The 27,869-nt window shown below is 43.3% G+C and overlaps 1 protein-coding gene across 1 annotated transcript; it reads left to right on the top strand.

Moving 5' to 3' along the window:
* Positions 1-344: 344 nt before the first annotated feature.
* LOC118111650 (protein diaphanous homolog 1) lies at positions 345-27,869 on the top strand. Its single transcript, XM_035160433.2, has 17 exons — positions 345-585; positions 1,673-1,801; positions 2,530-2,604; positions 3,035-3,208; positions 3,322-3,479; positions 3,650-3,832; positions 4,165-4,795; positions 4,965-5,130; positions 10,486-10,597; positions 11,930-12,020; positions 13,026-13,112; positions 18,593-18,745; positions 20,513-20,642; positions 20,757-20,789; positions 21,183-21,280; positions 22,209-22,292; positions 27,065-27,869. Exons 1-17 carry the CDS (start codon positions 481-483, stop codon positions 27,164-27,166), a joined length of 2,511 nt encoding a protein of 836 aa, XP_035016324.2. The 5' UTR covers positions 345-480; the 3' UTR covers positions 27,167-27,869.

The following is a 27,869-nucleotide window of genomic DNA, read 5'->3' as shown; positions in this document are numbered from 1 at the left end:
ATATTAGAGTAGGAATATGTGAGAAGACGTGACTATTGACCAGGGAGACGTGTGTTTTCATGAGAAACCATATCACTGTGTTGTGTTGTGGGTATGTTGTGAAGGGGCTTCAGGCTTCTTGGGCCTCTCTCTCTCCTGGAGGGGCTGAGGAACAGATGAGGAACAGATGAGGAACAGATGAGGAACAGATGAGGAACAGATGAGGAACAGATGAGGAACAGATGAGGAACAGATGAGGCCTGCATGTGCAGACGTGTAAGCTGATGTTTGCTGTTGTGCAGAGAAGCTGTGCTGCTGTGGGTGTGGCGGCTTCACCTGGAACAAGAATGTAACCGGAGCTGCAGCAGGGCGGGAGCAGAATGTGACACAAATCACAGCCACTTTCCTTCTTCCCCTTCAGAGAAGCAGATCTCCGTGTGAGTTTCATATGAGAAAAAACTAAAAAACAAACACTCATCCCTTCATCTTTGCTGCAACAGCATGGATTCTCACGCAGCACCTAAGAAAACCATGATGCCCAATTTAGGATCAAAGAAGAAGGAGAATGCATCCAGAATGGACAGATACACGGACGACTTGCCAAAGGTAGGACTTCACTTTACCTCAAGCAATAAAAGTCCAGGCTCTGATGATATTAAAGCCTGAAATCAATGGTTCTGCAGACGACAGCAGCTTGACTGAATTCTGAGTTCCAGAGAAAAACACTCCTCTCACTTCCAGTAACGTCAGCTCAGCCGAGCGAGACGGGTCACGGTCACGATTCAGTCTCTCCAGTGGTTTTCTGTTGTTGGTGTCTTTTCACTTCCTCATTTCAACTTCCCTGCTGTTTGACGTTTCCAGCAGCGAGAGGAGATCTTCAGAGAGACGGCAGTGTGTTCCTGTAACAGCGTGTGTGTCACAGATACACACACTGACCGTACAGTGGTTCCTCTTCACTGTTCCACTGAAACGGAGACTGACACAAGCCACCGTCTGTTGTTCCCTTTGTGAAACTGAAAAAAATCAGTTTGATCCACATGCACGTCTGTAAAGAACGGACTGGAGATTGAAAAAGGGGTCACGTCACTTTACTTTATAACATTTCTTTACAAACCACTATTGAAAGGTTTATATATAATGTTCATACTTAAACATATTAGTATTCTCTCGTTCTGAGCTGCCTGCTGCTTTAACAACCCTGGTGTGTGGATCAATACAGTTTTATCTAATCCTGATTTGTAAAGTGTGTTGTGATTTAGTGCTACACGAATAGAATTTAATTAAAAAACTCTTTATTAAATGCAATAAAACTTATAATGGATAGATTTCTAACGCATATTCTGGGAGATATGATGCAAAATCATTCACATACAGTATATTTAGTTCAAAATAGGAATTTATCTCTCAAATAAAAGCAGCTTATAACACCTGTCTTCTTCCCTAACTTCAGAAGTGATTTTAAGATACTGTACTTCTGATCCTGCTACCTTTTTAATCTCGCTTCTTGCTTCAGCCTGATTCTGTTTTTATGATTCTGCTGATATCTCTCTCATCCGAGAAGCACTTTGGCTCAACTCCTGTCGTTCTTAACGTGGCTATATAAACACATCTGACAGGACTCGACCTGATAAGACGTATTTATCTTCCCGCGTTAACACATCTGACCTGACCTGTTGTGCCGCTGTGATTTCAGCTGAGCAACGAGATGCAGCTCAGCATCATGAACAAGGTGAAGAACGGAGAGCTGTCCATCGAGGACGCTCTGAACCAGGCCAGGAGGGACCGGGATCAGCTGCTCCAACAGCGGAGCCTGGGCGAAGAGGTAAAAACTATTTAATCAGAGCTTCCTAACCCTGACCCCTGACCCCTAACCCTGACCCCAAATATTCTCATGAATATTCCCCTGACCTGACTGTGGAATAGATTTCTATTGTTTCATGGGGAACTCTAGAGATGGAGCTTTATGTGGAGTTTTACGGAGTGATTGGAATTTAAGGGGAATCTCACATTATTGTCGTTGCTTTGGATTCATATGCTCAGGGGCCCTTTCTCAGCTCAGGGCCCCAGGCCACTTCTTGCTTTGCATAACTTGTTGCAACGCCCCTGTTTGTGATTTAAAAACCAAGAACAGCATGTAAATTAGCTTCAGGGGTGTCGGTAGATGTGATATTTAACTTTGGGGGGGGGACCAGCTGCATGTGCTCCTGCTTTCAATCATCACCCTCTGACGTGGAATCCCACATTAGTTACGTCCTAAATCGCTGCGTTGATTTTTTGTGATTGTAAAATGAAGCTGGAGGAAACTGGACTTTTATAAAATGACAAACCTGTTCCTCATGTGTCTTTTCTTCTGCTGCGTGAACACGGTTGTGTGAAAATAGCCGCTCGGCCGGTTTTAAAGCTGTTTCTGGGGATTGTTTTATCCCTGAAGAGGTGTCATTACATGAAGGAATGGAGAAGGTGGAGTTTGACCGACGGCTGAGCTGGAAACTAATTAGAAGGTGTTTTCCCATCAAGTGTATTTTTTTTTTTACATTTCTCTGGCAACAGGAACAGAAACCGTCACAGTACAACTTCAGTGTTCACAAGCACGGACGGTACAGGTGGCAGAAGCGGGTTCTTCAGGTGAGTCACACACAAAAAAAACAGAAAGCAAAAAAAACTACAAAGTAGAACACCACATACCTCCACCAAGGCCCTACAGTCCAAATTACACATGATATCAGTCCCCTAAATATTAATTATGAATTATTCACATTAATTATTGTCAAAGGAAGTGAAAAGAAATTCCTGGATCCCCCATTCTGACCCAGATCTGCACCAAACTTTAATGAAATCACACCACATCTTTCCACCAAGTTTCCTGGTAATGTTTCCTGGTTCCTAGTTTTTGTGTAATCCTCACTAACTGAAGTCGGAGGTAATAACATTTACACTATAACTCTCATAAAGGTTGTATTTGTTGCCGTACCATTGTGTTACTGCACTATTTCTGAGCCAGGTGTACCTAATAAACTGGGTGTATTACCTAAATACTGTGACTGTGACCGTCCAGATTGATTTCAACACCAAGATGCTGTGCAGCATCGAGAAAGGAATCATCAAGCGACAACTTCCCTTCATCATCGTCAAGAGCTGCGACGACGGCGTCGGCTCCAGGTTTACGATTTCCTTCAGGGGACATCATGACTACGAGCTGGAGGCCACGTCGCTGGAGGACAAACACAAGGTCTGACTTAGTGAGAGGATTCATTCAAAAGAGACTGAATACGACTCTGTACAATTCATAGGAATGATGTTTACCGTGTTCATTGGGACTGATGCTTTTCTCTCTGTGACCAGATGATGCAGCTGGTGAATCAGGTCATTTACACGAACATATACAGTGATAGCGAGGAGGGAAATGCAGAAGCTCATCAGCAGCCTCAGGCCTCGCGGAGCCTCCGGGACGGCGTCCTGTTGCTGCACAGAGGAGGCCTGGCGTCTTTGCGATGGGTGAAGTACGGACGGCATCTTAAAAGTCACAGTTTGGTTGATGTCATGTTCTCTCTGTACCAAATGGGTTTGAAGTAGCCAATACTACGAAGTGCATATATGAAATCAAGCATCTATGGAGTTGAAACAAATCTTCGGTGGTTTTAAAAGTTACTCCTCCTTCACTTTGTTGCAGGTACGAGGTCCAGCTTCACCCGGGGCAGCTCACACTCGTCCCCCTCGGGCGTCGAGGCCCCGCAGACGGCGAGGTGACGCCCGCCGTGTCCACCGTGATTCACCTGTCAGACGGGGACACCAGCGTGCAGACACCTCCCAGCCCGGACGCCTTCACCCTGATCACCCACAAAAATGAGTACAAGTGAGTCAATCAACTAATCAATCAATCAAATTGTATTTGTTAGGTCCATATTCACAAATCAAGGTGCGACATCCTCTGTCCTAAACCCTGAGTAAGAGTGGTCACATAAGGTCACTGCAACCTTGACCTTTGACCTCAAAGCACCACAATAATGGTCATATGACCTTGACTATTTCTACTATTAACCATCATCCTCCTCTCACCCACCCCCTCTGCTGGCTCGAGGGGGCAGACACATCCAAAGACGACAGCTGAAGCCACCACAGAGTCAGAGAAGATCTTCTCTGGTCCCTCTTGTAAAAGTTGAGTTTAATGTTTTGGATTTGTTGCAGATTCAAAGTGCCTGTGTCGGATCAGACCGGCGCCCGAGGAGCAGTCCAGAGGGAGCGAGATGCTTGGGTCAGCGCCATCGACAAACTGTGTGTAGACTGGAAGAGGAAGTCCATGGGCGAACACACGTTTGTGGAAACAGCGATTCTACGAAACATCAGCATCGCCGAGGACGCAGAGGACGCAGAGGACGCAGAGGACACAGAGGATGCAGAGGAAGCAGAGGACGCAGATACAGATGTGGAGTCTGGGATTTGTCCTCCAGTTGATAAATCCACTGAAGATCTCACGTCCAGCAGCGGAGATCCATCATCAGATGTTCCTGAACCCTGCATCACTGGAAAAGCTGCTGCTCCAGTCGTTGGACCTGACACTTCCCCTCAGGTCCCGTCACCGACCTCCCCCAGGGACGCTCCCCTATCCTCACCTGCCTCCCCTCAGCCCCCCCACACTCCCCTCTCACCCTCCCCCACAGGCCCAGAGTCTCCTCAAAAGGAATCGGGATCGCCGGATGTGAAGGGGCCTCCGCCTCCGAGCATCCCGGCCCCTCCACCTTTACCCTTCAGGATGATGGCCGCTTTAAAGAAGCATCGCACCAAGGCTTTCCACTGGGACCTGGTGGGCCCAGACAAGGTAACACCGATTTAACAAGATTTCACATTTTAAATCTACACAGTTTCTCATTAGGGAGAATTAAACATATGTGCATGCAGCGTTTTATTATTTCAGCAAACACAGAAAGGTCAGTTTCATATCTCCTCAGCGTCGGGAATTGATCTCAGATCCGTTTGTTTCTCGACAGGTTGCAAAATCATTCTGGATACGAGGAGGCACCGGGACGATTGAAATCGACACGTCGCTCTTACGCGAGCAATTTGCCGTCAAAGATGTGGGGGGGTTCGAGGCGGCCGAGCACAGTAACGCCCATCAGCACATTATGCTGAACCAGAAGATCGCACACAACTTCAGTGAGTACTAGAAATACTTTCTCAGCATAGTATATACCATAAAAGTGGTTCTTTAAATGTGGAATTTAGTGACACCTAGTGGTGAAGTTGCATGTTGCAGCTGGATACTCCTCACCTCACCCTCTCCTTCCAAACATGACAACGAACCTGTTGTAGCTTCAGTTGTCATAAAAAACTCAATAGGTGTTTAGTTCGTCCAGTTAAGTATTTAAACATAAAGTATTTAAATATAAAGTAGTTAAATATAAAGTATTTAAATATAAAGGGCCCATATTAGGGTAAAGAAAACATCAATTCCGGATTATTTTAAATCCCTTTCACCTAAATCTGACACATTGAACCTTCAAGTAAAATAAAGATGCTCTTTGCTTCAGTGAATTTCACGACCACCAGAGGGCGGCAACACCTAGAAAGAGGAACCAGCTTCTCAGCAGAGACAGCAACAATGTCAGGATTTCAAATGTTATCGTTAAATTGGCTTAATCAGGCTTAAATTGTCCAATTAAAATGAAGCTGACTCTTTAAAATAAAGGTTGAGCCTCTAAAGAGAAGCAGAGACATGGCTGTTCCTGAAACGTGCCTGCAGGGGGCAGTGTGTCACCGGCCCAGGGTCATGTCCGCCCATGCGGCTCAGAGCCATTGTGAAGTGGAACATGTTCTATTTCTTATCTAATGACTTTTCACTTTTGATTAACTTGCGTGTGGCTTTTTATATATTTCAAGAGCCGAAGCCAGGGGAGAGCGTTTCAGGAGCCCCCCCCTCTCACGGGTCCTCCAAGAGCCACAGACACGGCAGCGATACACTTGTGGTGGGTCGGGCTGCTAAATGGAATCAGAGGGAATGTGCAGACTGGGAACATAATTAGAGTTCACGCATTTATATAAAATATGGATTAAGGGATCCAGGCGACAACCAGGATTCAGAGTCTGTGCTCCGGCCGGACCTGGAGACTCGGGTTGTGTCGGGAGCAGGAGACGAGTGACGGCCGAACTCAGGGCCGAAGCTTCCTCCTCCTGCGAATGTTAGGAAAGAAGTTAGGAGAAGGAGGAGGTGCTTTGTGTTTCTGTCTTTCCTGTTGTGGTCCTGAAAACAAGTATATAGTAATATTCAATATTTACATCCACCAAGGTTTTCACCCCCTGGCCGATTTGTTTGTTGGTTTGTTTGTGAACAAGATTACACACAAACTACTGGATGGATTTACACGAAACTTGGTGGAAGGATGTTTTATGGGTCAGGGAAGATTCTGTTAAAATCTGGAGAGGATCCAAATAACTCATGGATCTTGATGAAAGTTCAGGGAACTGATTTCTACGAGTCTTGGCAGAGGTGTGCGCTCTAATGAGGGACGTTTTAGTTTGTTAGCCTAAAAAAAAAAAAGCCGAAAACCTACTGGCCGGATTTCCATGAAACCCATAAAAATATTTTCATTAAGTGTTAGTTAGTATTAGTTTATGTTTTGTCAGTAAAACCTGATTCACTGTAGCTGTCAGAAACGTGCAGCGCAGTAAAACTTAGTATAAAGTCATATAAAATGAAAATACATATAATTTAATGGGAGCCATCAACTATTTGGATGTATCATCTTAATCTGCAAAATAAGTAACTGTAAGTACGGCTGTAAATAAATGTACTGCAGTAGAAATGTTTCCGTCGAAAGCGAAGTGGAGCAATAGTGCACGAAGAATAATTTGGGGATTAAAGTAGATGAATAAGTGGATTCACATCACATCAGTGCATTTCAATTACACTTGAATCAATCAGAGCATTTTTCTGTTTGGTAATAAAACCAGAGCAGAGGCGACTTCAACCTGTTTATGACCACAACAAAAAAAATCACAGGAACTTTCCAGGATTCTCATAAGAAAACATCAGCTGTTAATATGATTTGTGTCTCTCTCTCCTCCTCTGTCTCTCTCTCTTTACCTCCCACACACACTCACACACTCCCCCATCCACCACCACTGTGCTCTTGTTTGCATGTTTATCACCTCAAACCTCCCTAAATTCCTGCTGTTTATTCAGCTCACATCTGATTCTCTGCCGCACTCCCTCTCATTCCTCTGATCCCAGTATGCACTGGGAGCCGGTGTGCATGCGAAGGCTCACGTTGTGTTTACACAGGTTGCACCGGCTCAGCAGTCAGTGCGACTCCACCTCCGTCAGATAATATCACGCACACGCATCAACTGTACGATCAATAATTTACAAACAAACTCACAGCTGTTAATTGGCGTCAGGAAGAAAAGAAGCTGCCGCTCGCAACCTCCTCCGCACAGACTCTAAAAAACCACTGTTACACACTGAGACAGAGAGTTGTGTTACTGTTGTGTCGTGGGTTTTGTTGTGTTTTCCTCTGGTGATCATCAGCTGCACATTGAGGACAAACGCTGTAATGATCTCTGTGCTTATTTATAGAAATGTAAGTGCTCTGCAGCAACGAGACGTGAACTCATTTTCTGCTTTTTGATTGCAATCTGTTGAGAAATGCCCACAGAGCAGATGGAGAGAGAGATACCAACACATTTGTTTTGTGGGTGTGTGTTTGTGTCGTGATGTGATTCTCTAACACAACAATGGCTGTGAGGGATTCTTCTCTGCATGACAACACAACGTTAAATCAGTTTTACGTCAGTGGTGGAGGAAGTACTCCAACATTTGACTTCACTACTAAAAGTACAGATCAACTAGACACAAACTTTTCTACTTGAGTAAAAGTCAGTAGGTAATTGCTTTTAAATGTACTCAAAGTATTTTTAAAGTAAAAGTACTTCTTATTCTCTAATGCAAAGATATACTATTATGACTGAGTCTCTTCCAAATCTATGTCACATGTTCATAGATAACTTTTAAAAACATGAAATCAACAATATGAACATGTAACACATTGTACAAATGTTGTGGAGTAAAAGTGAAAAATACCTCAAATAAATCTAATGAAGTAAAGTACAGATACATGAAAAATGTGGTGGAGGGGGTTCTCACATCCTTTAACTGGGTAAAAGTACCAAAGATATTGTGTAAAAGTACTTCATAACAAGGGAACCTCCTGCATTCAAAAATCCTACGAATGGAAGTATTAAGTGTACAGAATTTAATCAATGTATAAGAAGTAAAGTGTGACTGATCCAGGGACCTAACAGCTGATGGATCAATCTATCAGAAAGTTACTGTTGTAGCTGGAGGAGTTTTAATGACTTTATTTTAAAGACTTTCACTTTAGACGTGTTCAACCAATCACAAGTCAGTCTCAGCCGTCAATCATGACGTTTCCCCCTGTTTCTATACCATCAAATAACTGATTAAAACTTAATATGAAAAACGAGCACGTGAACAAACATCAGTGTGATGAGAAACTACCTGATTGGTCCGTGTCCCGTCCTTTAACATGGAGGAGGCGGCGTATATGACCTGCAGTATATTACAGCAGCCACCCTGAGGCCATGGGGACACTTACAGGGAGCTGTCAGGTCGTCCATCTCTATTTACACTCTACGCTTTATTGTGTGTTTTATAGTTTCTAAGTTGGGCTGCTCCAGAGGGTGATAAAGTAAATCTGAGGGGCTGTGAGAGTTTGTGAGAGGATGAAGGAGAAAACCATTTTTACTTCAATATTTTAGACTTTTAACTTTTTAAGTTTTTTGTGAATTATTGGTTGATTTGACCTCTTTTGGTCTCAAACTGTGATTAAATTAAAAACATCTTCAACGTCTCTTTGGTGAAACAGCAAACAGCTCATGAAATAAAAGTATTGTCTTTATTTATAGACTTTTGAAAATCCAGATTACAAAGTCCTTCACAAAGTAGAATTAAAACAAACAAGATAAATATAACGTAAAATATTAAAATCATTAGATTTTAAAGAGAATAGTTATAGTTATAGACGAGACCAAGCCAATAACAAGCTAAAACATAAACTGATTAAAAATGTTCTTTTAATGTAGAATCCTAAAACAATCTGTATTAAAAAAATATCTAAAAAAATAGAGGTAAAGATTGTTGTCAAATAATAATATAAATATTTGCAGCAGATTAAAAAATAAAACAAATCTCTGCAATGTGATGGAGTTGAAGAATAATTAAAACTCTACAGAACTTGAGTGAACACTTCCACTGGATGAGATTTGTCGTGGTTTTGTCGCACTCCTAATTAAAAGCTCACCTGTGGCTCGGTGCAGCCGGTGGGACTCACTCTTCATCTCCATACTCTTCATCTCCATACTCTTCATCTCCATACTCTTCATCTACATAGTCTTCCTCTCCATAGTCTAATTCACTGCTCACTTTGTCTGAGAGCCAGTCAAACAAAGGGCTCGATTTGCACTTGTGTGTGTTTGTGTTTGTTTCTGTCGGCCACATGCGACACCACAACTCGTCAGGACTCTGCTCGACGTTCTCTCTGGTGTTTGACTTCGTGATTTCCCTCATTACCTCCACCAGCGAGGTCCTGTGCTGTTTGTCAGTTTGGTTATTTGTCAGCAGGATTACGTAAAGAACTACTTAACAGGTTTCCATGAACGCTGGTGGGAGGATGGGACATGGGCCAGGAAAGAATTACTACATTTTGGTGCAGATCTGGACACATGTTTGACATTTTCTCCAATTTCCCAGGGAACAAATTCATGGATCTTGATGAAAAGAATCAGGCATATTTAGGGAACATATTTCTATGAGTGTGTGAACTTGATTGTATTTAAGGGGGCTGTTGGGCCTGGGCGGAAGTATGCGATCTGAGTGCTATTCTAGTTTGTTGGTTTGTTTGTAATATGCAGAAAGTACTTCACAGATTACTCCGAAACTTGCTCCGATGCAGTATTGGTCGGGAAAGAACCCATTAAACCCAGCTGCTGTGTTTTTCTCAGACAAACCTGACTTACTATAGCCTTCAGATACACGTAGTAGAGTAACACTTAGTACAAAGTAGTATAAAGGAATAGAAAATGCAAATACAGAGAATTTAACGAACCCATCATGTATTTGGATGAATTATGTTAATCCGTAAAATAACTATCTATGCAACTGTGGCTCTAAATAAAATGCACTGCAGTAGAAATATTTCCCACTTTAGTGAAGTGGAATGCAGAATAATTAAAGTAGATGAATAAATAGATTTACGTCCGTGCAATTTGGTGCAGATCCAAATAAAAATCAGGATTTAAATGTGGTCTCATATCAGGGTCGGCTTGAAACCTAGTAATTAACCTAGGGGAGTAATTAAGCAGAGGACCCTTTTGTCTTCACAATGCTTTTTGAGTCATTTCATCGCTGGATAAGAAGACGATCTGTCAAGAGGAAACACTTTCATGTCCCGTTGAGTGTGTTGACTTTTTTCTCCTGATCCATTGTTCTTCCAGACATTTTCCTCAAAAGTTTCCCAGTGCAGCCGGGAGAGTTGAAGGACAAACTGTTCATTATTAACGAGAAGGACGGAGGCCTGTCTGACGGGCACATCACGTCCCTGCGGAGGTACGACTAACAACACACAGACACACAGACACACAAAACGCTGCTTTTTGTTGATTTCTTTATTGTGTCACAAGTGAACCTGAGGGGGTGAACACAACAACCTCTTTAGCCCCGAGTCCGTGGGAGGCTGCTGGGACAGATCCTTTGGAAACTGGCAGCTTGGCAAATCATCCACGGGGGAGATGTTGAGTGCACGGTTCAGTCAGGACCAAGTTAAACGGGGGGGAAAGCGGTTCTCACTCTCGTTCTAATACTAAAGAGCAGATGCCAGAACCTTTTACCAGAGCAGCTCACTAATAAAAATTGTATATCTGGTTATTCGTGGAGATGGAAGCTGTGGACGTGCCCTCGGGAATTTAACTCCGACAGCGGGGAAAAAACGCTCCTCCATGCAGTCGTACCTGCCGTTTGCTCAGTGGCCCTGGAACCTGACCTCCTGAAGGACCAGAGTGATCTAATGTGCTGTGGAGGATTCTATTTATTCTATGAAAACGTAATATATATTTTTAATGCGCCGCGGCATAAGCCTGAGGAACACAGTCAGTGGAAAGATCCACTCCCAACAGGTGCTGCAGTATTAATGAGCGCTGGTACTCCGGTGGCTCATTCCCTGGTTCATGAAAAAGTGAATGCCTTTGGTTTGAGGTCAGGACGCGTGGAAACGACAGGGAGGGGGGGGGGGCAGGTGCAATTTAAAGATGACGCGGTTCAGATTCAGTGCGAGTGAGTAAATGGCCGTTGCCCCTCAGCGTCTCACTGCTTTACAGAAGCTGACGAGGGGCCATCAGCAGCACTTGGCTTTTAATCACCTGCGTTTCTCCAGGCCACAGGAAATCAATGTCATGGCTTCAGTCCAGGGGAGAGAGACAAACTACAAGTGATAACTAAGACGGGAAAAGTGCAGGCGACAGAGGAGGAAACATGTTCAGTGGAAGGAGTGAGAGGTTTAAAACACGAACAAATCTCATATTTCTGTACAACACTAAACACTGAATCTCTGCTGTGCCTCTGCTGCACTCTGTGAATTTGTTTTGATCAGATTTGATTGACAGGGATCAAACAATCCAACAGCTGTCAGCAGCTTCAAAACACCCACGACAACATAGAGAGAGGAGAGAAAGAAAAAAAAAAAAACACAAAGAAAAATGAGAAATCTCTCATGTGGAAAAAAACAGATAACTGCTCTAACTTTGACAGAACATTGTGTTTTGACGTATACGAGCCCGTGACCTTCGATAAGAAGCCGTTCGATGAAATACATTTTCAAAGCCTGTGTGTGGCTTTGTGTCTCCGTCCCTCAACAGCAGTGATTGTTTGTTTTCCATGTTCAAGGTACGTCCCCACCATGGACGACGTGGAGATGTACAAATCCCACAAGGGCCCAGTGACGGAGCTGCACATCGTGGACCAGTACATGCTGGAGGTACAGTTCACCACATCCCAGTAGAGGCTTCAGGGTTACAGGAGTCGAGCTTGGGACTCTGGCTGTTCCTCTGTTCCCCCCTTCTCTTGTCATAGAGCTGCTAGCATGGCTGCCTGCGATATTCGCTGAAGACAAATCTACAATTCACTGATTTTGTTGAGGCCATTTTAAAAGGTCTTCGTTAAAAACACAAAACAATAAGTCAAAACCTGCAGAAACGCAAGAAAAAACAAGATTTAAATCACTTTCAGCCTCGTTTGTGTGCAAAGTCTCGAATGTTCCCTGAATAATGTCAGTCCTCAGGTCGCTGGGACATTAAAGTCTTTGCCAAAGCAGAAATCCAATATGAGCCTTGTCTCGTTCAGCTCAACTTTTCTGCTCATCAGTCTGAGAGAAAGCAGAATGCGAGAGAACGTGACGACTTTAAACTCAGCGACTGACGTGTGAGCACAGTTTAAACCCGGGAGGGAATTCAATTACAAGTGTTACCTCGGCGTGGAATCTGTTAACCTCTCATTAGAAATTTCAAATGTGACAGGATGAGCAGAATCATTTTACAGCCAAGTTATTACATGGTCTGTGTAACTAACACTCATCCCAACATCTTCCCTGAACCTTCCGTCAGACCCGGTGCCCTTTGGCCTCTGGGAGACGGTTCCTGTGCAGGAGCGAGACGCTTCTGACAACGTGGAGTGATTTATTAGAGGTTAGCGCCGACACAGAGGTCGACGAGGCAGCTCAGCCAATCGTTTCAAGGTGTCGAGCCTTAAGTTTCTCTGTTAAATCAGCCTGTCGACAGGCCGGCGGCACTTCGCTCTCACCCCAGGTAATCTCGCCCAAAGAGCTGGAGACTGTGAGAGCGAGCCGCAGCCAACCAGCGGCCGTGTCTCCCTGCACCAGCAGCTTCACATAATCCTGAATCCTCACATGGATAAGCTTGTTGCGATGATTCTACTTTGTGTTCCCGCGGCTTCTAACCCTCCCATCTTTCTTCCCTTGTTGCAGATGTGCAACATCCCCTACCTGAGCAAACAGCTGGACCTGCTGCTGACTCTGAGAGAGCTCCCGATCAGCATGAGCGACCTGCAGCCCGTGAGTTTACTCCTGCACCTCCTCAAAGCTCAAAGTCTGGTCCTTTCCCTCAAGCTGAGAAAGTGTGAAAACCAAACACGTACATTTATTCCTTAATGCAAACACTAATGTTCAGAGGGACGTGAATGAAAAGAACATCTATGGACAAACTGGCGTTAATACACGAAAGCTTCTTCCGCCTCCAGTTTGAATTTTTATGTCTGAAGTGGTGAGTGAAGTCGTTTCTTTTCTATTTGCCGCTTGGTTAAGTGTCTCGGAAGCAGAAAGGTTTGAGAGCCACTCTCACACAGCTCATCTTTATCTGATGGAGACAAGACACACAAAAAAAAAACTGAATCCTAATCAAATCAAGTTCCATGGAAGTTCCATTTTCCGTGGAAGGTGTAAAACATGCACAGTTATTATCTTCATCAGAAAGCCAATAAAAAAACCCACTCACAAGGGAGGAAGTTACCTTCGTTCTGTTCAAAGACAGAAAAATGTATAAAGGTTAAAGTGAAGAGGGAGGAAAATCACACATATTCAAAATGCACATTCTCAGTGTGCGTTTTGCAAACCCACACACACAAAGCGCCAGATGTATTTAGCTTCATCATTACTCAGACTAATTGTTAACTCTCACAGGATTGTGGTTGTTGGACTGCAGGGGGGGGGGGAAGATATTGCAGTAAGACAAGGAAAAACCCTCCCAGCTCCTCTGCCGCCATTTTTTATTTTTATTTGATTCTCTCTCAGGCTCCTGTTTCTTTCAGCATCAGTGCTTCAGTCCTAATCTCTCGTCTGCTGTCGGAGAACGGGGAGAGAAACACCGGATAAGAGTGATGACGCCGTAATCCATTGCCTCTGACAGTCATTTTTCTTTGTCTAAAACTCAGACACCAACATGTCGTGCGCCGGCGAAAGGACTCGACGAGAAAGATTAGCAATTTCATTAAGTTTCAATTTGCTCTCGGCGGTTTCCACCTGACGTTACTTCGTCGGCAGCCTCGGGTTTATTTAAGAAAAGGTGTTTTTTTTCGATCAGATTTGTGTTTTTGTGGTTTTCTGTGACGAAAAGTGTGTCGCTCTCTAATCTTTAATCCACAGTTTAGAGTGTCACTGTCTCACACTGTAAAATCGGTGTTGATCTTACTCATGAAGAAAATCTAAAGCCTAAGAAAAGATAATTATATTTGCAATATTAATTTTACTTAAGATTTTGATGTATCTACTTAATTTTACCAAATTCTTCCAATTTAAAAATGGCAAGTGCACTGAACTTGTTCTGTCTAAGGGTGTTTTCACAGGACATAGTGTTTTTAGCACTCGTTCACCAGACTATTGTTATTTTAATAAATTTCCATTTTAATCCATTGCCAATGAGACAAATGACATTTACGATCAAAACATTTAAAACCTTGAAATCTATATTTATAGAATATGAATGTAGTGTAAGGAAGCGTTACAGTACAACATCCTTTTTATAAAAGCTTTGATTCAGACTTCTTCAGGCTCCAACATTTAAGGAGGATTTCCTCTCCTCCTGGCAGACATGGCTCGGGGGGATCTGTTTGTCACCTCCAGCGTCCTTGTTGGTTCGACGTCTCACTGCCGGTGTGACAGACTTTCAGTTTGCACTCGGGACCTTTCTCCTTCTCTCCTCCTCTGCTGTCTGAACCCGTTTCCAAATATAAATAAGAGAGTCAGAGACACAGAGACCAGAGCCAGTGATGCAGGGGACAGGAAGAGACGTGGACACGGAGATGTCCCCCCGAAGCCCCGATGCAGAAAACAAAAAGTGGACGCTTCAGCGGGTTTTGTTGATCGCACCGCCAATAAAAGTGGTAGTGAAACAGAAGTTAAGCCTCTGGTATGTGACGTCATCGTCTGGCTGTAGTTGCATGAGGGATTTTAATCAACGTCTGCAGATTTAAATTAGCCAAACGTCAGCGTGAACTCGAATACAGAGAGAAATAGAGCTGCAGAGCGATTCTGACCTGAGGACCTGTTGGTGTCCATCTTCAGGATCCCTGCTTTTAAACTGTAACCCAATGTGCAGAAAACATGTAGAGACGCTGGAAGAAGTATTTAACAACGGGAATTAAATGTTTCTGTACAAAATAATGTGCAAGGGGAAACTGGTCCGTAACAAAGAAAGCTTTAAAACGGAGGTACATGGGAAACAGTCCAGAGTCCGGGGTTGGGATCAGGGTGTTTGAATCCAGTGTGACGGAGGAGCTGGCTGAGCGTGACGATGAACTGCAGAGAGTGAAAGATTCTGGCAGGAGAATAAAAGCAACGGTTTCAGGAAGCAGGCGAACAGGCACAAGAACAAGTCTGGAATCAGACCAGGTTCGGCCGAAGAAGCAGGAGGTAAAACAACGTTCAGGCAGAGCAGTGGTGAAGAGAACGATCCCTAAATACTGAGTCAGTGGAGTGAGTTGATTTAACTTTGCATGTGTGTGCTCAGTTCCCATTTCTAGAGTTGTGTAGTTGTTGATTTGAGTTTGCTGTGTTTGTGTATGGACTCTGTTGACAAAATGTATTGTGTTTATGTGTTTAGAGCGTTTAAACAACACGGTGACGCCTCTCTCCAATATTTGCATAGTAAGGACGAGCAAAGAAAAGAGATAATTAATATATTAATGATTTAAAACGTCTGCATTGGCCAAAAGGTACGAGAGACGCTTGTTATAGACGTGCACTTTGCAAGTCTGCATGAAAGTAGAGGCTACTTTAAAATGGTAGAATTATGCCAATTAGTTTATATGTGATGACGTAATTCTTCTGATTATTCCGACGCCACTTGAACGCACAATAACGATGTGAATCAGGCGGGAGGAGAATGAACCAGAGGTCACAGCCAGTATCAGACGATAAAAAACACACATAAACGGGCGCCACGCCAGGAAATAGCCATATCCCCAAACACCAGCATTACCACCGGTGGGGAAATGAACCAAGCATAACTTTCTACATTTACCGAATGCGGTTTTAAACGGTATATTTTTGGGTTTTACATGACAAAGGCCTGAGAGGATGAGGACTAACTGGTTTGTTTTGGCTTCACAACATCCAGTGATGAGCGGCGCACACAATCGCTTCCCCCGTTTCTCCTTTTCCATGGAAATCATCTGGCATGAAACCGTCACAAACGAGGCCACGCTCCACCCACTCCTCACAACATGGGCGAGCGAGGTGTGTGTGTGTGTGTGTGTGTGTGTGTGTGTGTGTGTGTGTGTGTGTGTGTGTGTGTGTGAGAGAGAGAGAGAGAAATAAGTTAATTAGAGCACAACAATCTGGCTCCAACTGAAATGTCCAACAAACATCTCGTCCAACGATATTACTCAAGCCCCAAATGACCCATGAGATGGAGGAAGTACTCAGATCCTTTACTTGAGGAATACAGGTATATACAAATACTACGTTACATGTAAAGGTCCTGCATGAAGAAAGTAAGTTCACATTGGCAGCTTAATGTAGTTAAAGTACTCGAGTAGTGGTCTGGTCACTTTTACTGATAAATCATATTATATATTATATATATAATTATACTGAATCATTAGTGTGTGAACAGAGCGTTACTGACGTGAACTAACTTATAAATAGTTTTTACGATGAAAAGTTGGAAAAGTAAAGTTCAGATTTTTACTGAGAAAAACCTTTTGTACATTTGTTAAAATTAAACAGCGTGGGATGTTTGACACTGACCACACATGGTGACATCAGTGGTTTAATCTGAAAGAAAATGTACATTAAAACTATTTATAATAAACAATTGGGTGAAATCTTAATCTTAAATTAATAAAAACTTAAGCAGACAAGTAATTGTAGTTAGAAAATGCACTTTTCACCCATCACATTAGTTTAGCTACATGATCTCAAATTCTAGATGATTTAAAAACTAGTTTGAACGTTCTACAGGAAATAAAAATAAAAAAATGTTATAGCTTAACAATGAACAAGAAGAATTAGAGTTGGACAATGTATTTTTATTTCTCTCTTATAATTAACAAGCGACGTACATCATCGTGCTTCTAAGTTTTTATAATAACAATCGAGGTACTTTTGAGAACTTCCCCGGCACCAAAGCACATGTTGTAACATGCGATTATCTTTCATACGAGCTACAATGGTTGGTCCTGCTGGTGCAGATGGTCCCGGGCGGAGCCAGTTGAAACAAACCGGGTGTCTCTTGTCTCTTCTGTGTAAATCGGCTCCGTCCCAGCGGAGGTTATTCTTAAAACCGGAGCATATGGTGGGAGTGTTGCTGTCGGTTGGCGTGGAGCTCGTTTGGATTTGCTAACTCTTTTGTCAAGGACTAGGATTCCCACAGCATCGGCTCCTTTTTTACCTCCAACACGGCACTGGCAAAAACCTAAAAACCCCCACTTTCATTGCTATTCAGGTTTTCAATACGACTCCTATCCATATTCAACAGGATCTGTTCCGAGCGGGTTGAGGAGGGAAACTGAGCGATATTCTGGAGGGATATTTGTTCCTGACACAATTGCATACCAAATAATAATCCAGCCAAACAACACGGCCCTGATTATTCATGTTATGAGGTTAAATGAGGTGCTGGGAGACAGCTGTTTACTCCGCTCATGGAAAATACTCAAAGCTGCAGTTATTTATTTTTTTTACAGAGACCCAGAAAACAAGCACCAGACTCGCTCCACTTAAAATCTCATAGCGGCTTTGTTCACACCTGATTTTAACATGAGTCTCCGGGCAGTGTTTGTGTGACACACCCTGTTCAGACCTGGTACCTTCATCCGTCCTGTACGGAGACATGAATAATAATAAACTTTATCTATGTAGCAGAGCCCTAAACTGGAAAAATTGAATGATTAAATAAATAAAATCATATATATAAACTAGACTGGCACCTCGGTAGCGTACATATCCCTCCACTAAGGCCTGGAATTCAATAACACTGCACCAGATTACTCACACTTATAGAAATCAGTCCCCCCCAAATATGCCTGGTTGCTTTTCCCATCGCAATCATCATCTTAAAGAAGGTGACAAGAGTAAAAACCCCCTAAATAGAAAGATTACCTCCTTGGCTGAGAGAGTAAATAGTAGCGTTGAACGTCAGTGTCAAACCATTGAATACAGAAGTTTTAAGAAGGGATTTAAAAGGAGCCGGAGACTAAAGTGAGATTAGTGAGATCCATAAAGTCAGGGTTCTAATAGCAAAAAGCTCGGCCACCCTTTGTTATGAGTTGTGACCTCAGAGCAACCATCACGGCTCTGTCAAGCCATTCGAGGCCTTAAGAGTGAGCAGTGGAATTCAAAAAATCAATACAAAGTTTAACAGGGAGCCTCGTGCACGGGGGGGCGAGCGCCAGGGCGATGCGCTCGTACCTTTCTGTCCCCGCGATAAGCCGGGCGGCGGCGTTCTGGATTAGCTGAAGAGGAATGCGAGGGCTCATGTGTGTTTGGATCACAGAATGAAAATGACTTTGCTCTGTGCCTCTGTGTTTGTCTTCCAGCTGATTAACCAGAAGATCCGAATGTGCATGCAGCTGTGCCACACCAGGTCATTCGTGTCCGTGCTGGAGTACGTCCTCGCCATTGGCAATTACCTCAACGACAGCGCCGGGAAGGAAAAGGCCAAGGGATTCCGCCTCTCCTCCTTGACTAAAGTACGACTCCGCCGCTGTTGCCTGACCTTTGATTGAGTTGCAGCGCCGGGCTAATAAGACGACTCATTGATAAACACTGCAGGGCTTCTGTGCGTCTTCTTCCAATGTTCGGCCTCGCCCTCCCTGGTCCGATCGCCCGGACTCGCTCGGGTCTTTGACACAAGCATGACGACAGTTGAGTGATCGTGTCGCCGCCGGTCTTCACGGGAGAAATGAAACTTTGCTCCGCGTCTGGCTACAAGTGGATGAATCTCTTAGAAGGGAACCATCGTTCGCTGCAGTCACTCGCTAGTTGTGAATCTTGTCGTTGAGCCAAATAGTCTGAGTTTGTGTTCTGGTTTAATTGAAAATTTGGGAAATGGGGGAGGGCCTCTCTCTAAAACTACAACATACACATTTGACCAATCACAATCAGTCTCAGCTGTCAATCGAGACATTTTACTCCGTTTCTATGACATCAAATAACAAATTAAAACCAAACTTGTCACAAACATCAACACGTGAACATACACCAGTGTATGAATGACAAGAATGACCTGAAATGACAGACACCAGCTTTTAGTTTGTCCCATCTGCGTAACTACGGCTAACAATAAACCGTAACTATGGCTAACAACAAAGTAAAGATATAGCTAACGAAAAACTTTAACTATGGCTAATAAAGTGTAACTATGGCTCCCAACAAAGTGTAACTAATAAAGTGTAGCTAAAAGAAATAATAAGAAAGTGTAAATACAAATACAAATAAAGCGTAACTACGGTTAGCAATAAAGTGTAACCATGGCTAACGAAAAAGGCGTAACTAGGGCGAACAACAAAGTGTTTCTAATAGTGTAACTACAATTGCCAGCAAAGCGTAACGAAGGCTTATAGTAAAGTGTAATTTTGGCTAACAATAAAGCATAATTATGGTTAGCAATTAAGCGTAACTATGGCTGCAATAAAGAATAACTACAGCTAATAATAAAGCGTGAATATGGCTAACAGTAAATAGTAACTATAGCTTGTAATAAGCCGACAGACATCACATGCCCTGTGGCAAATAAAAATTGTTCCTTTAAGGTTTCGGAAGTTGACGGGTGTATTTCTTCTTCTGTTCCTATGTGAGAGTATTTCCTTCCTTCCTCTGGACTCAGTTTGAACCGCTCCTCCCTCCTCTACCCGGAGGGTTTAAGGGGCAGCGCTCTCGGCACTTGGCACCGGAGTAAAACGTCCTCTGCTCCGTCTAATGAAGCCGAGGCGAATGTTTCCAGGTCGAATCGAGAAGTGTAAACCGACGCTGCTTGAGACGCACTCTCGTCAAATTGAGGGGGGGGGGGGTTCATCAACTTTTGGTGCATGTCTTGTATACGTAGCCCTCAGAGGCTTATCTGAGCCTTAAATTGGTAAACAACATAACCTAGAGAAGGACTACGAGCGCCTATCAGAGGATTAGAGAGGCCCCTCTTGCATTTCAATGAAATGGCACCATCAAGTGCAATACAGCTCGAGTCATCATTACCACTTTACACAAACATAAGAAAATAGTGCTGCTACAGTAAGTGTTGCTGCTTCTCTCTCGACTACAACCATGAGCTTTTATGAGAGAAGCTGAAACATAGAAACTGCTGTAAATGTTTTTCCCCCGACCTTCAGCAAGGAAGCTGCACACATACAGTAGATATACAACATGTCTTCTTTCCTCTTGCGTCCTTGTGCTGTTTTTGAAATACACCGTGTCCTTTTTTGTCACTCTGCATTTCTTTCTTTCTCCCCTTCCCCCCCCAGCTCTCTCAGCTCCGTGGGCGAGACAAGACGTTCACCTTGCTCCATGCCCTTGTGGAGCAGATCATGTTGCATGAACCAGGCCTCGCCACTTTTACCCAAGACTTGGCAGAATTTGAAACTGTCCCTGGAGGTATTTGCTAATCGAGATTTCATCAAAGCTGAAAAAATAATATCTGCATGGTTCTCTTCAAATAAGGGTCTGTTTGGTGAAACTGTGTGTCCCCCTCCCCTCTGTTTTGGATAGCGTCCATCAAAGGCCTGACCGCAGAAGTGGATGGTGAGTAGATCAAATTTTACTACTGTGCTTAAAGACGTAAATCTGACTCTCCTCTTTTGTGCCGACGTTGGGTATCTGAGAGGAAGTGTGACGCTAACATTTACTAGATCTGTCTGTAATTGTAGTTTCAGTATATATATATATATTTTTGGGGGAAACACCGTAATCTCATTGTCGAGGGGCTGTACAGGCTCGATCCAATATCTTGTCTGTGTGATGACTTACAAACAGTTGCCACAAGCACAAATGCAACACTTCACCTTATCGCACAGGAGACAGCATCTGATTTAAAGCAACTTTTTGCTTCAGTGGTCAAATATGATGGATGGTTACCAAGGTGTGTGTGTGTGTGTGTGTGTGTGTGTGTGTGTGTGTGTGTGTGTGTTGCCTCAGTCCTGAAGAATGAACTGCAGAAAGTCATCCAGTACAGAAAAACCTCCAAGAAGAGAAATGCCGAAACTCATCACCCACAATTCTCCAGAGACCTGAAGGTGAGTTAGCAAACCCTCAGTTTATTCACGTAAAGGTTCAATAAGCAAAACATCGTATTCACTACGTCCAGCGTCTCGGACCCAAACTAACCGTTAACAACCTTCTTCTGCTCGTCTCTTATTGGCTCGTCGCTGTTATTTACCACCAGCATCTGCTGATTGTTGTTACAAATGGCTGAAAGGCCACTTTTACTAAGATTAGCAAATTCGACATCTAGTGTTGGATCTTGTTCTTAAGTAAAAGTCGCGGAAACAGTGTTAGGACTCATTTACGCTGACTTTATGTATGAAAAGAGATAAATCGGTTTTAAATGATGTAACCGCCCATATGCCGCTACCTGTCCCATATACGTTACCATGGTTGTTGAGCAATACATCCACTAGAGGGCAGCACAGAGTTTCTGAAAACATGGGATCGGTGGAGAAAGAGGCTAAATCCTTTAGACACCAACTCGTAAACTCCTTAAAAAGTTCTGCCATTGTAGAAATATCATCCTCGTGTGTTATGGCAGTCTTGATTGAACTATTGGCTACACTGCCCCCTGAGGATTTCCTGTGGTACTGCCACGTTTCGTCTGTTCCTTCAGTATCTGTAAACTTTCAGAAGACGTGTAAAAATACTGACGAACTGAACACAGAGGATGGACAGGAGGCTCCGTCCGTTTCCTTATACGTATCTAACGTTGAGTCTAAAAGAGCCTTAAAGTCCTGGATTCATTGATAAAAGTACTTTTGAGACAATACTACAATGCCACAGTACTCTGGCATGCATCTGGTGTCTATTCTGACCCTTTAACGTTGAAACACAGTAGGATTTCCGTCTCTAAACGTGGGTTAGGCCTGTATGAATGATTGACTCAATGAACGTACGAATGAATTAATGAACAAACTCAACCGGAGCTCCCTGTGCTTTTCTCTCACGCCCCAGACGGCCATTGAGACGTACGACTCGACTCTCGCTGCCCTGACCAAGACGTGTGAGGAGATGAAGAAACTCTACTCTGTCATCCTGGTAATCCCTGAGTTATTACAGCAATATCTCTTTTGTACAGCCCCCGGAGATGGATGGCCCTCTGTCGCCGGCACTGTCGAGATGGGCCCCTTCAATTATTTGTCATCTTATCTCCCCACCGAACACGGGGAGGCTACTCTACATATATCTCACAGGAAGTCACCGAGGTTACTTCCTTTGCACCGGTCGCCCTTGAGGATCTAACGCATCTGATACAGAATCTAGAGACGCGTCGTCCACTTGAACATTTAAAAGCGAGCGCCTCGGATTTGCATCTTTGAAAACATGCTGCGATGCTGTGGACGATTTTCTTCAGGATTAGTGAATAATTGGTGTGAGTCAGAAGGTGCGAGAGATAAGTTCAACCCGACCCTTGATGACGTGCGACGTCACGTCCACGAATGCTCGACAGATTATTAAAAGCGAGAAGATGGACGAGAAGCCCCACTGGGTTTGTGATGTGGTTTGAAAAGGAGGAAATGAATCAGCCCAGAAGGACACATCTGACTTTTTTCTATTTCTGGTTCATTGGTTTCGAGGAGAAGTAATTTGTGTTCGGAGTAATTCTTGTTCAGGTTGTTTGCTTGGCCTGTGGTGATGCTGCTCGTCGCTTTCTTTCCGAAACTTCACTGAGAGACGTTTATTCAAAGTTTGCAGACACTGAACTGGGGAATCAGACGTTGATGCGTCCCAGCCGCCGCTGCTGAAGAGCGCTGGTCGCCTGTTTGTAAAAAGTTTATTAATATTGAACGTTTGTGTCTAAATCGCACCAAATTCGACACTGCACTTCCTTGGAGGCTTAACAGTACACAAACCAAGTGTGAAGGTGATAAATTCAACGTATTGGAGACACACACAGACAGACAGAGATTTCTGGAATGTGCAGGAAGTCAGTACGGCAGATTTATGTCCCTGTAGCTTATCTGATCGTGCTCGTTCCTCGGCGTGGAAAGTGAAAAGACGTTTTCCTGTCGGTGGACGTAGAAGAAGACGTGTTCAACTTGGTCTGCAGATGTTAACGGCTCGCTGTCCCGTCCCAACTCCTGCACAGACGACAACTGTGCACTTAATAATACAAACCCAGACAGAGAGAGATTTCTTGAATTGGCAGATAGAAGATATCAGTAAAATGAAACAATGCACTTGTTCATTTTAAAGTCTTTGATCTGATGTTTTACTGGGATCTCTGAGAACCAAACACGTCTTTAATGAGTTTCGTTGAGAGTTTAAGCATTTGACTCCACGCCAGATCAAGAAAACTCCTCCGTCGCACGCGTCGTCAGACTCAGCGGAGGCGCCGCTCCCTCCTTCTTTCAACACGGCGGATAAAGGAGAACGCTCTCTTTGCCCAGTAACCTGGTTAGATGAGGTTTATAGAGCTCCAGCCTGTATTTGACATCTTAACAGGTGCTATGTCTCTTTTTATGGCGTCCCCACCAAAAACAATCAATACAAAAGTAGAGCCCCGTTCTCTCACCTTTCCCATATCTCTGTGGGCAATCCATCATCATAGAGTGGATTTACCCCCTCCTGTATCCGAGCGCTGAGATATCAGAGCCAGGCTGCGAGCTTTAGGCCCGGTGAGGAATTGTGTTACACTCGGGCGACAATTAGGTTCCTGTGCAAAGCTTTTTCTGCAGCTTGCACACGAGGAAGCAAACGTGGAAAATCGTGAGATGCGACAATGGAGTTGGAGTTGAAAGACGACAGCTACGTTTTCTCACAATTAGCGAGTTTCTGCTAATCTCTATCCACAGCTATCTGCACATTGAACGCAGATAAAACCAGAAATCTTGTCCCTCACCCACAGATTCTACACATCCACATGTAGAATCTGTTTATAAATGGTCTGACCATGAAAATTAAATTTCTGCTGTAAAGCTTTGACCAAATCTTTCAGTTCTCACGCGTCCAAAATCGAATTAATTTCACATTTTACCTGTTATGGTGGCGTAGTGTTGTTTCGAGCGGCTCCCAGTCAGTTAATCTTGCAAATTAGAATCTAATTTATGAATCCGGGAATGCAGGTCACTCGAGGGCGACTATTTGCAGCGGCACCCTCGTGGTTTCTTCGCTTTCAGTCGAGTAGAGAATGTGGCAAAAGTGCAAAGAGTCCTGCTGCTAATGTATGAATTCATCTGCAGATAAAAACCACTCAGAATGTAAATTTTGCCACAATTTCACAAAAGCCTCAAAGCGTGTGTCCCACATACTGACGAGCGGAGCTTCCTTCCTGCCTGTAGATTCTTATTTCCTGTAGCCGAGCTTCTCATCTTTCTCTTGGTAAGAAAGCAAACAACAGTTTTCCCCCCCAAAAATGTCAAACCTCTTTAAGTGAAGCGTCCTCACAAGTTAAATTCACAAAAGTCTTATTCTTAACGTAAATCACTCCCTCCGGTATTAAGCATTAAAAAGTGGTGTAGCGCCCGTGGCCTTTGAAAGTTTAACAGTTTGACCTTTAACTGTCGTGTCCCCCTTCAGGCCAGGAGTTATATTTTTAATCACCAGGCAGCGGTGCCAAAATGTACCATCATCCCCGCATGTTTAAATCACAGTTAACCCAAAAGAAGAGATATCTGATACAAAGTTCGAGCGATTTCTTTTCTCTCTGATGAATAATAAAAGGTAGAAATGTTACTTTTTTCGAATTGCAGAATCCCTACTGGGCCGTTCCGTGTCCCGACACCAGGCGCCGTCCCTCAAAGTTTAGCCAAAGTCAAACCAGTGGCGTCCAAAGACGGACACGGTTCAATCTCTAGTCCCCGCGTCCCTGCCCCTCCCTGGATATGACGTGTGTTGGGATCCTGGTCTAATATCGTGCGAATGAAACTTCCTGAATATACAGTCAATCCCTTCAGGAGCACGGGGCTGACTGGGCTGCGCTGCTTTGCAAGAGAGCAGCAGGTTGGGGAACAGGCGTCACATTGTGTCACAGCTTGTCAAGGGCTGAATTCATAACGACGCCTTTGAACAACCAACATGCAAATTTATGAAACATGGACGAGGCTCATGAAAGTTTTGGGGCCTGAGTTTAGGGAGGTTGGTATTTTTTTTTTTTTGCAGTTGTTCCTCTTGAGGCGTGAATTTGAAAAAAACATCCACATGCTCTAAAAGGAGAGAGAGACATTTGATTTATATTTTATTTATTTCACACGATGTGACTCATCGTAACATGAACAGTGACGTCACGTTACCAGTTTCTGTTCATAACATTCATATCTTCAAGACGCCGCATGAGTAAGATTAGTACTTTGATATCACTTTGTTTTAACCTCCTCAATTTAGTCTGACTGATATGGACTTTTTGGAATACTAATACCGACATTACAGACTAAAACGTTTCTGATACCAATATTACATTGTAATATATTATATATATTATTATTATACTGATATTTTACAGTTTAAATTGTAAATAATTGTAAAGAAAACACAAATACAACCAAGTATAGAACTTGAATTGAGAAAATAAACATAATTATTGAATATAACATGTAAACATACATTTCTGCATAATTTATTCTGTAAAAGAAAAGTGTTTCAGTACATTAAGACTCACACTGGCTGATTATTTATCAGCAAAGTCATAACACATAATACTGAAGCTGTAATATAACGTAGTTTTATGTGAATGTATAGTATTTGTACTATACTTCATAATATTATAGCAGCAGGGCTTTAGTTAGTCGCGTTGAATTTCTGTTATAAACTTAATTCTGCTCACAGCTTCACTAAACTGTGTTATAATAAATATGTACACTGTTTATGTGTGTTGATGTAATGGACATACATGTCTGTCTGACACCAGCTTGGAGATAAAGGGGCTCAGACTCACAACAAGCCTTGTTGTCTCCTCTTTGTTTTGCAGTGTATTAGCACCGAGGTACGATGCACAAGCAGCCAGCGACCTCATTATCCTCCTCATCCTCCCTCGTTAAAGTGGAAACACTTTGATTCCTCTAACGAGCGGCGCCTCGGTTTTTTTTTGGCTCAGCGTGTAAAAATGTATTCTGATATCAGATGTGAGAGTTTGATACGAGGAGGTGTTGATAATCAACTGTCACTATCCAAACAGACACCTGACGACTGTGTAAACCCGTCGGAGGTGTCGGTGTAAAAACATTTACCCTCGTACGAGACGTTTCACAGGAGTGAAGGTGTCACACGTCATTTTTAATTAACTTATCACTGCATTCATTTGTAGGGATTCAGTTTTATTTTGTTGTGTATTTTTTGGTGCATGGTAACTTGGTAAAAGCTCAATAAAATACATAGTATATCCTGCGTATTAGTGTTCATGTATCTACATAATGCGGAAATACATCTTTAGAATCTGTCAAATATAATGATTAATAAAATGATTAGCGCCTCAGTTTGACCCTGAACTTTGAGTTGCACAGTCGGCAGCATACAGGAAGCCAATTAGTTCACTTAGCCGCTGTGACCCTCTCTGATAAAGTCTGACTGGAGGATTAGTGACATGTGGCTGACCCTGAACCCCCAGGTCTGGAGTGTTAACTCATGTTCACCTCCCTGTATCACTGGACTCAAACAATGAATCGCATGCTGAGGCAGGATGTGAAGTAATTATATCAAAAAGTCCATCGTTGAGCAGAATGAGCACGTCCCCGGCAGCGGCTCGCTGATGGAGGCGAACGCAGCTGTTGATTGGAAAATAACTTTTATAAGCTCGGAGGTGTCAGAAGGTGTAATTGCTGAAAGTTTTTTTTGTAATATTTTTTAATTTCCGATCCTGTTTCTCTCTCGTCCAGGTCAAGTTCGGGGAACCTGCGGATCGAGACTCTCAGGAGCTCTTCGGCTTGGTCTGCCAGTTCCTCCACGACTTCAAGAGGGCGCACGCCGAAGTCTTATGAGTTTATTCTGTGTGAAGTACTTATCTGTGACCACTGAGACCTCACTGCTTATTAAACAGAGTCAAAGCTCAAAAACAATAACAACGCTACTTGATATGGAGGAAAATGTTACTTGGATTAATATTTTCTGTGGTTTTCTGTATTTTTTTCACCTGTTTTGTTGTACAAATACTTTATTTTATGATTCCTTGTACAGTGCATAGTGATGCTAATGAGCTGAAATCATGGTAGTGACTATAAAAGTGATTTGTTTGATTCCCCTTTAACTCCATATTTACTCTGAGACAAATCCCCGGTGGAGGATTAGAACCCTCGGTTGTGAGACGCTCTGCTGGCAGAGGAACAAACACAGAGACGACTTTAGAGGCCAAATGAGGCCGGTGTACATCGGGGGTGTGATTATTCTGAATATGTAATGGGGCCGTGGTCAGGGACGTTTCCTCGCCCGGCGCCGCAGGAGCAGCGCCAAGGCTGCGTCTGCCTCCGGACCACAGCTGCAGCGAGGAGCAGCTCTTTGAGAAGCCAGAGAAGAATCTCAGGTTACAACTGAGTGATGTTGGGACTTCTGTGTGTGTCTGTGTGTGTGTGTGTGTCAAAAACACTGTTTGTACTTCTAATTGTGTGGCGTTGTAATGAAGCGCACCCCCGACTGAGCAGCCGAAAAAACGAAATTATTGATTTTAATTAAAAATCTACAACTGGA

This window comes from Hippoglossus stenolepis, chromosome 6 (assembly GCF_022539355.2).
Source record: "Hippoglossus stenolepis isolate QCI-W04-F060 chromosome 6, HSTE1.2, whole genome shotgun sequence".
Lineage (NCBI taxonomy): Eukaryota > Metazoa > Chordata > Actinopteri > Pleuronectiformes > Pleuronectidae > Hippoglossus > Hippoglossus stenolepis.
The sequence above is the reverse complement of the archived record's forward strand: the minus strand, read 5'-3'. Positions and strand labels throughout refer to the sequence as shown.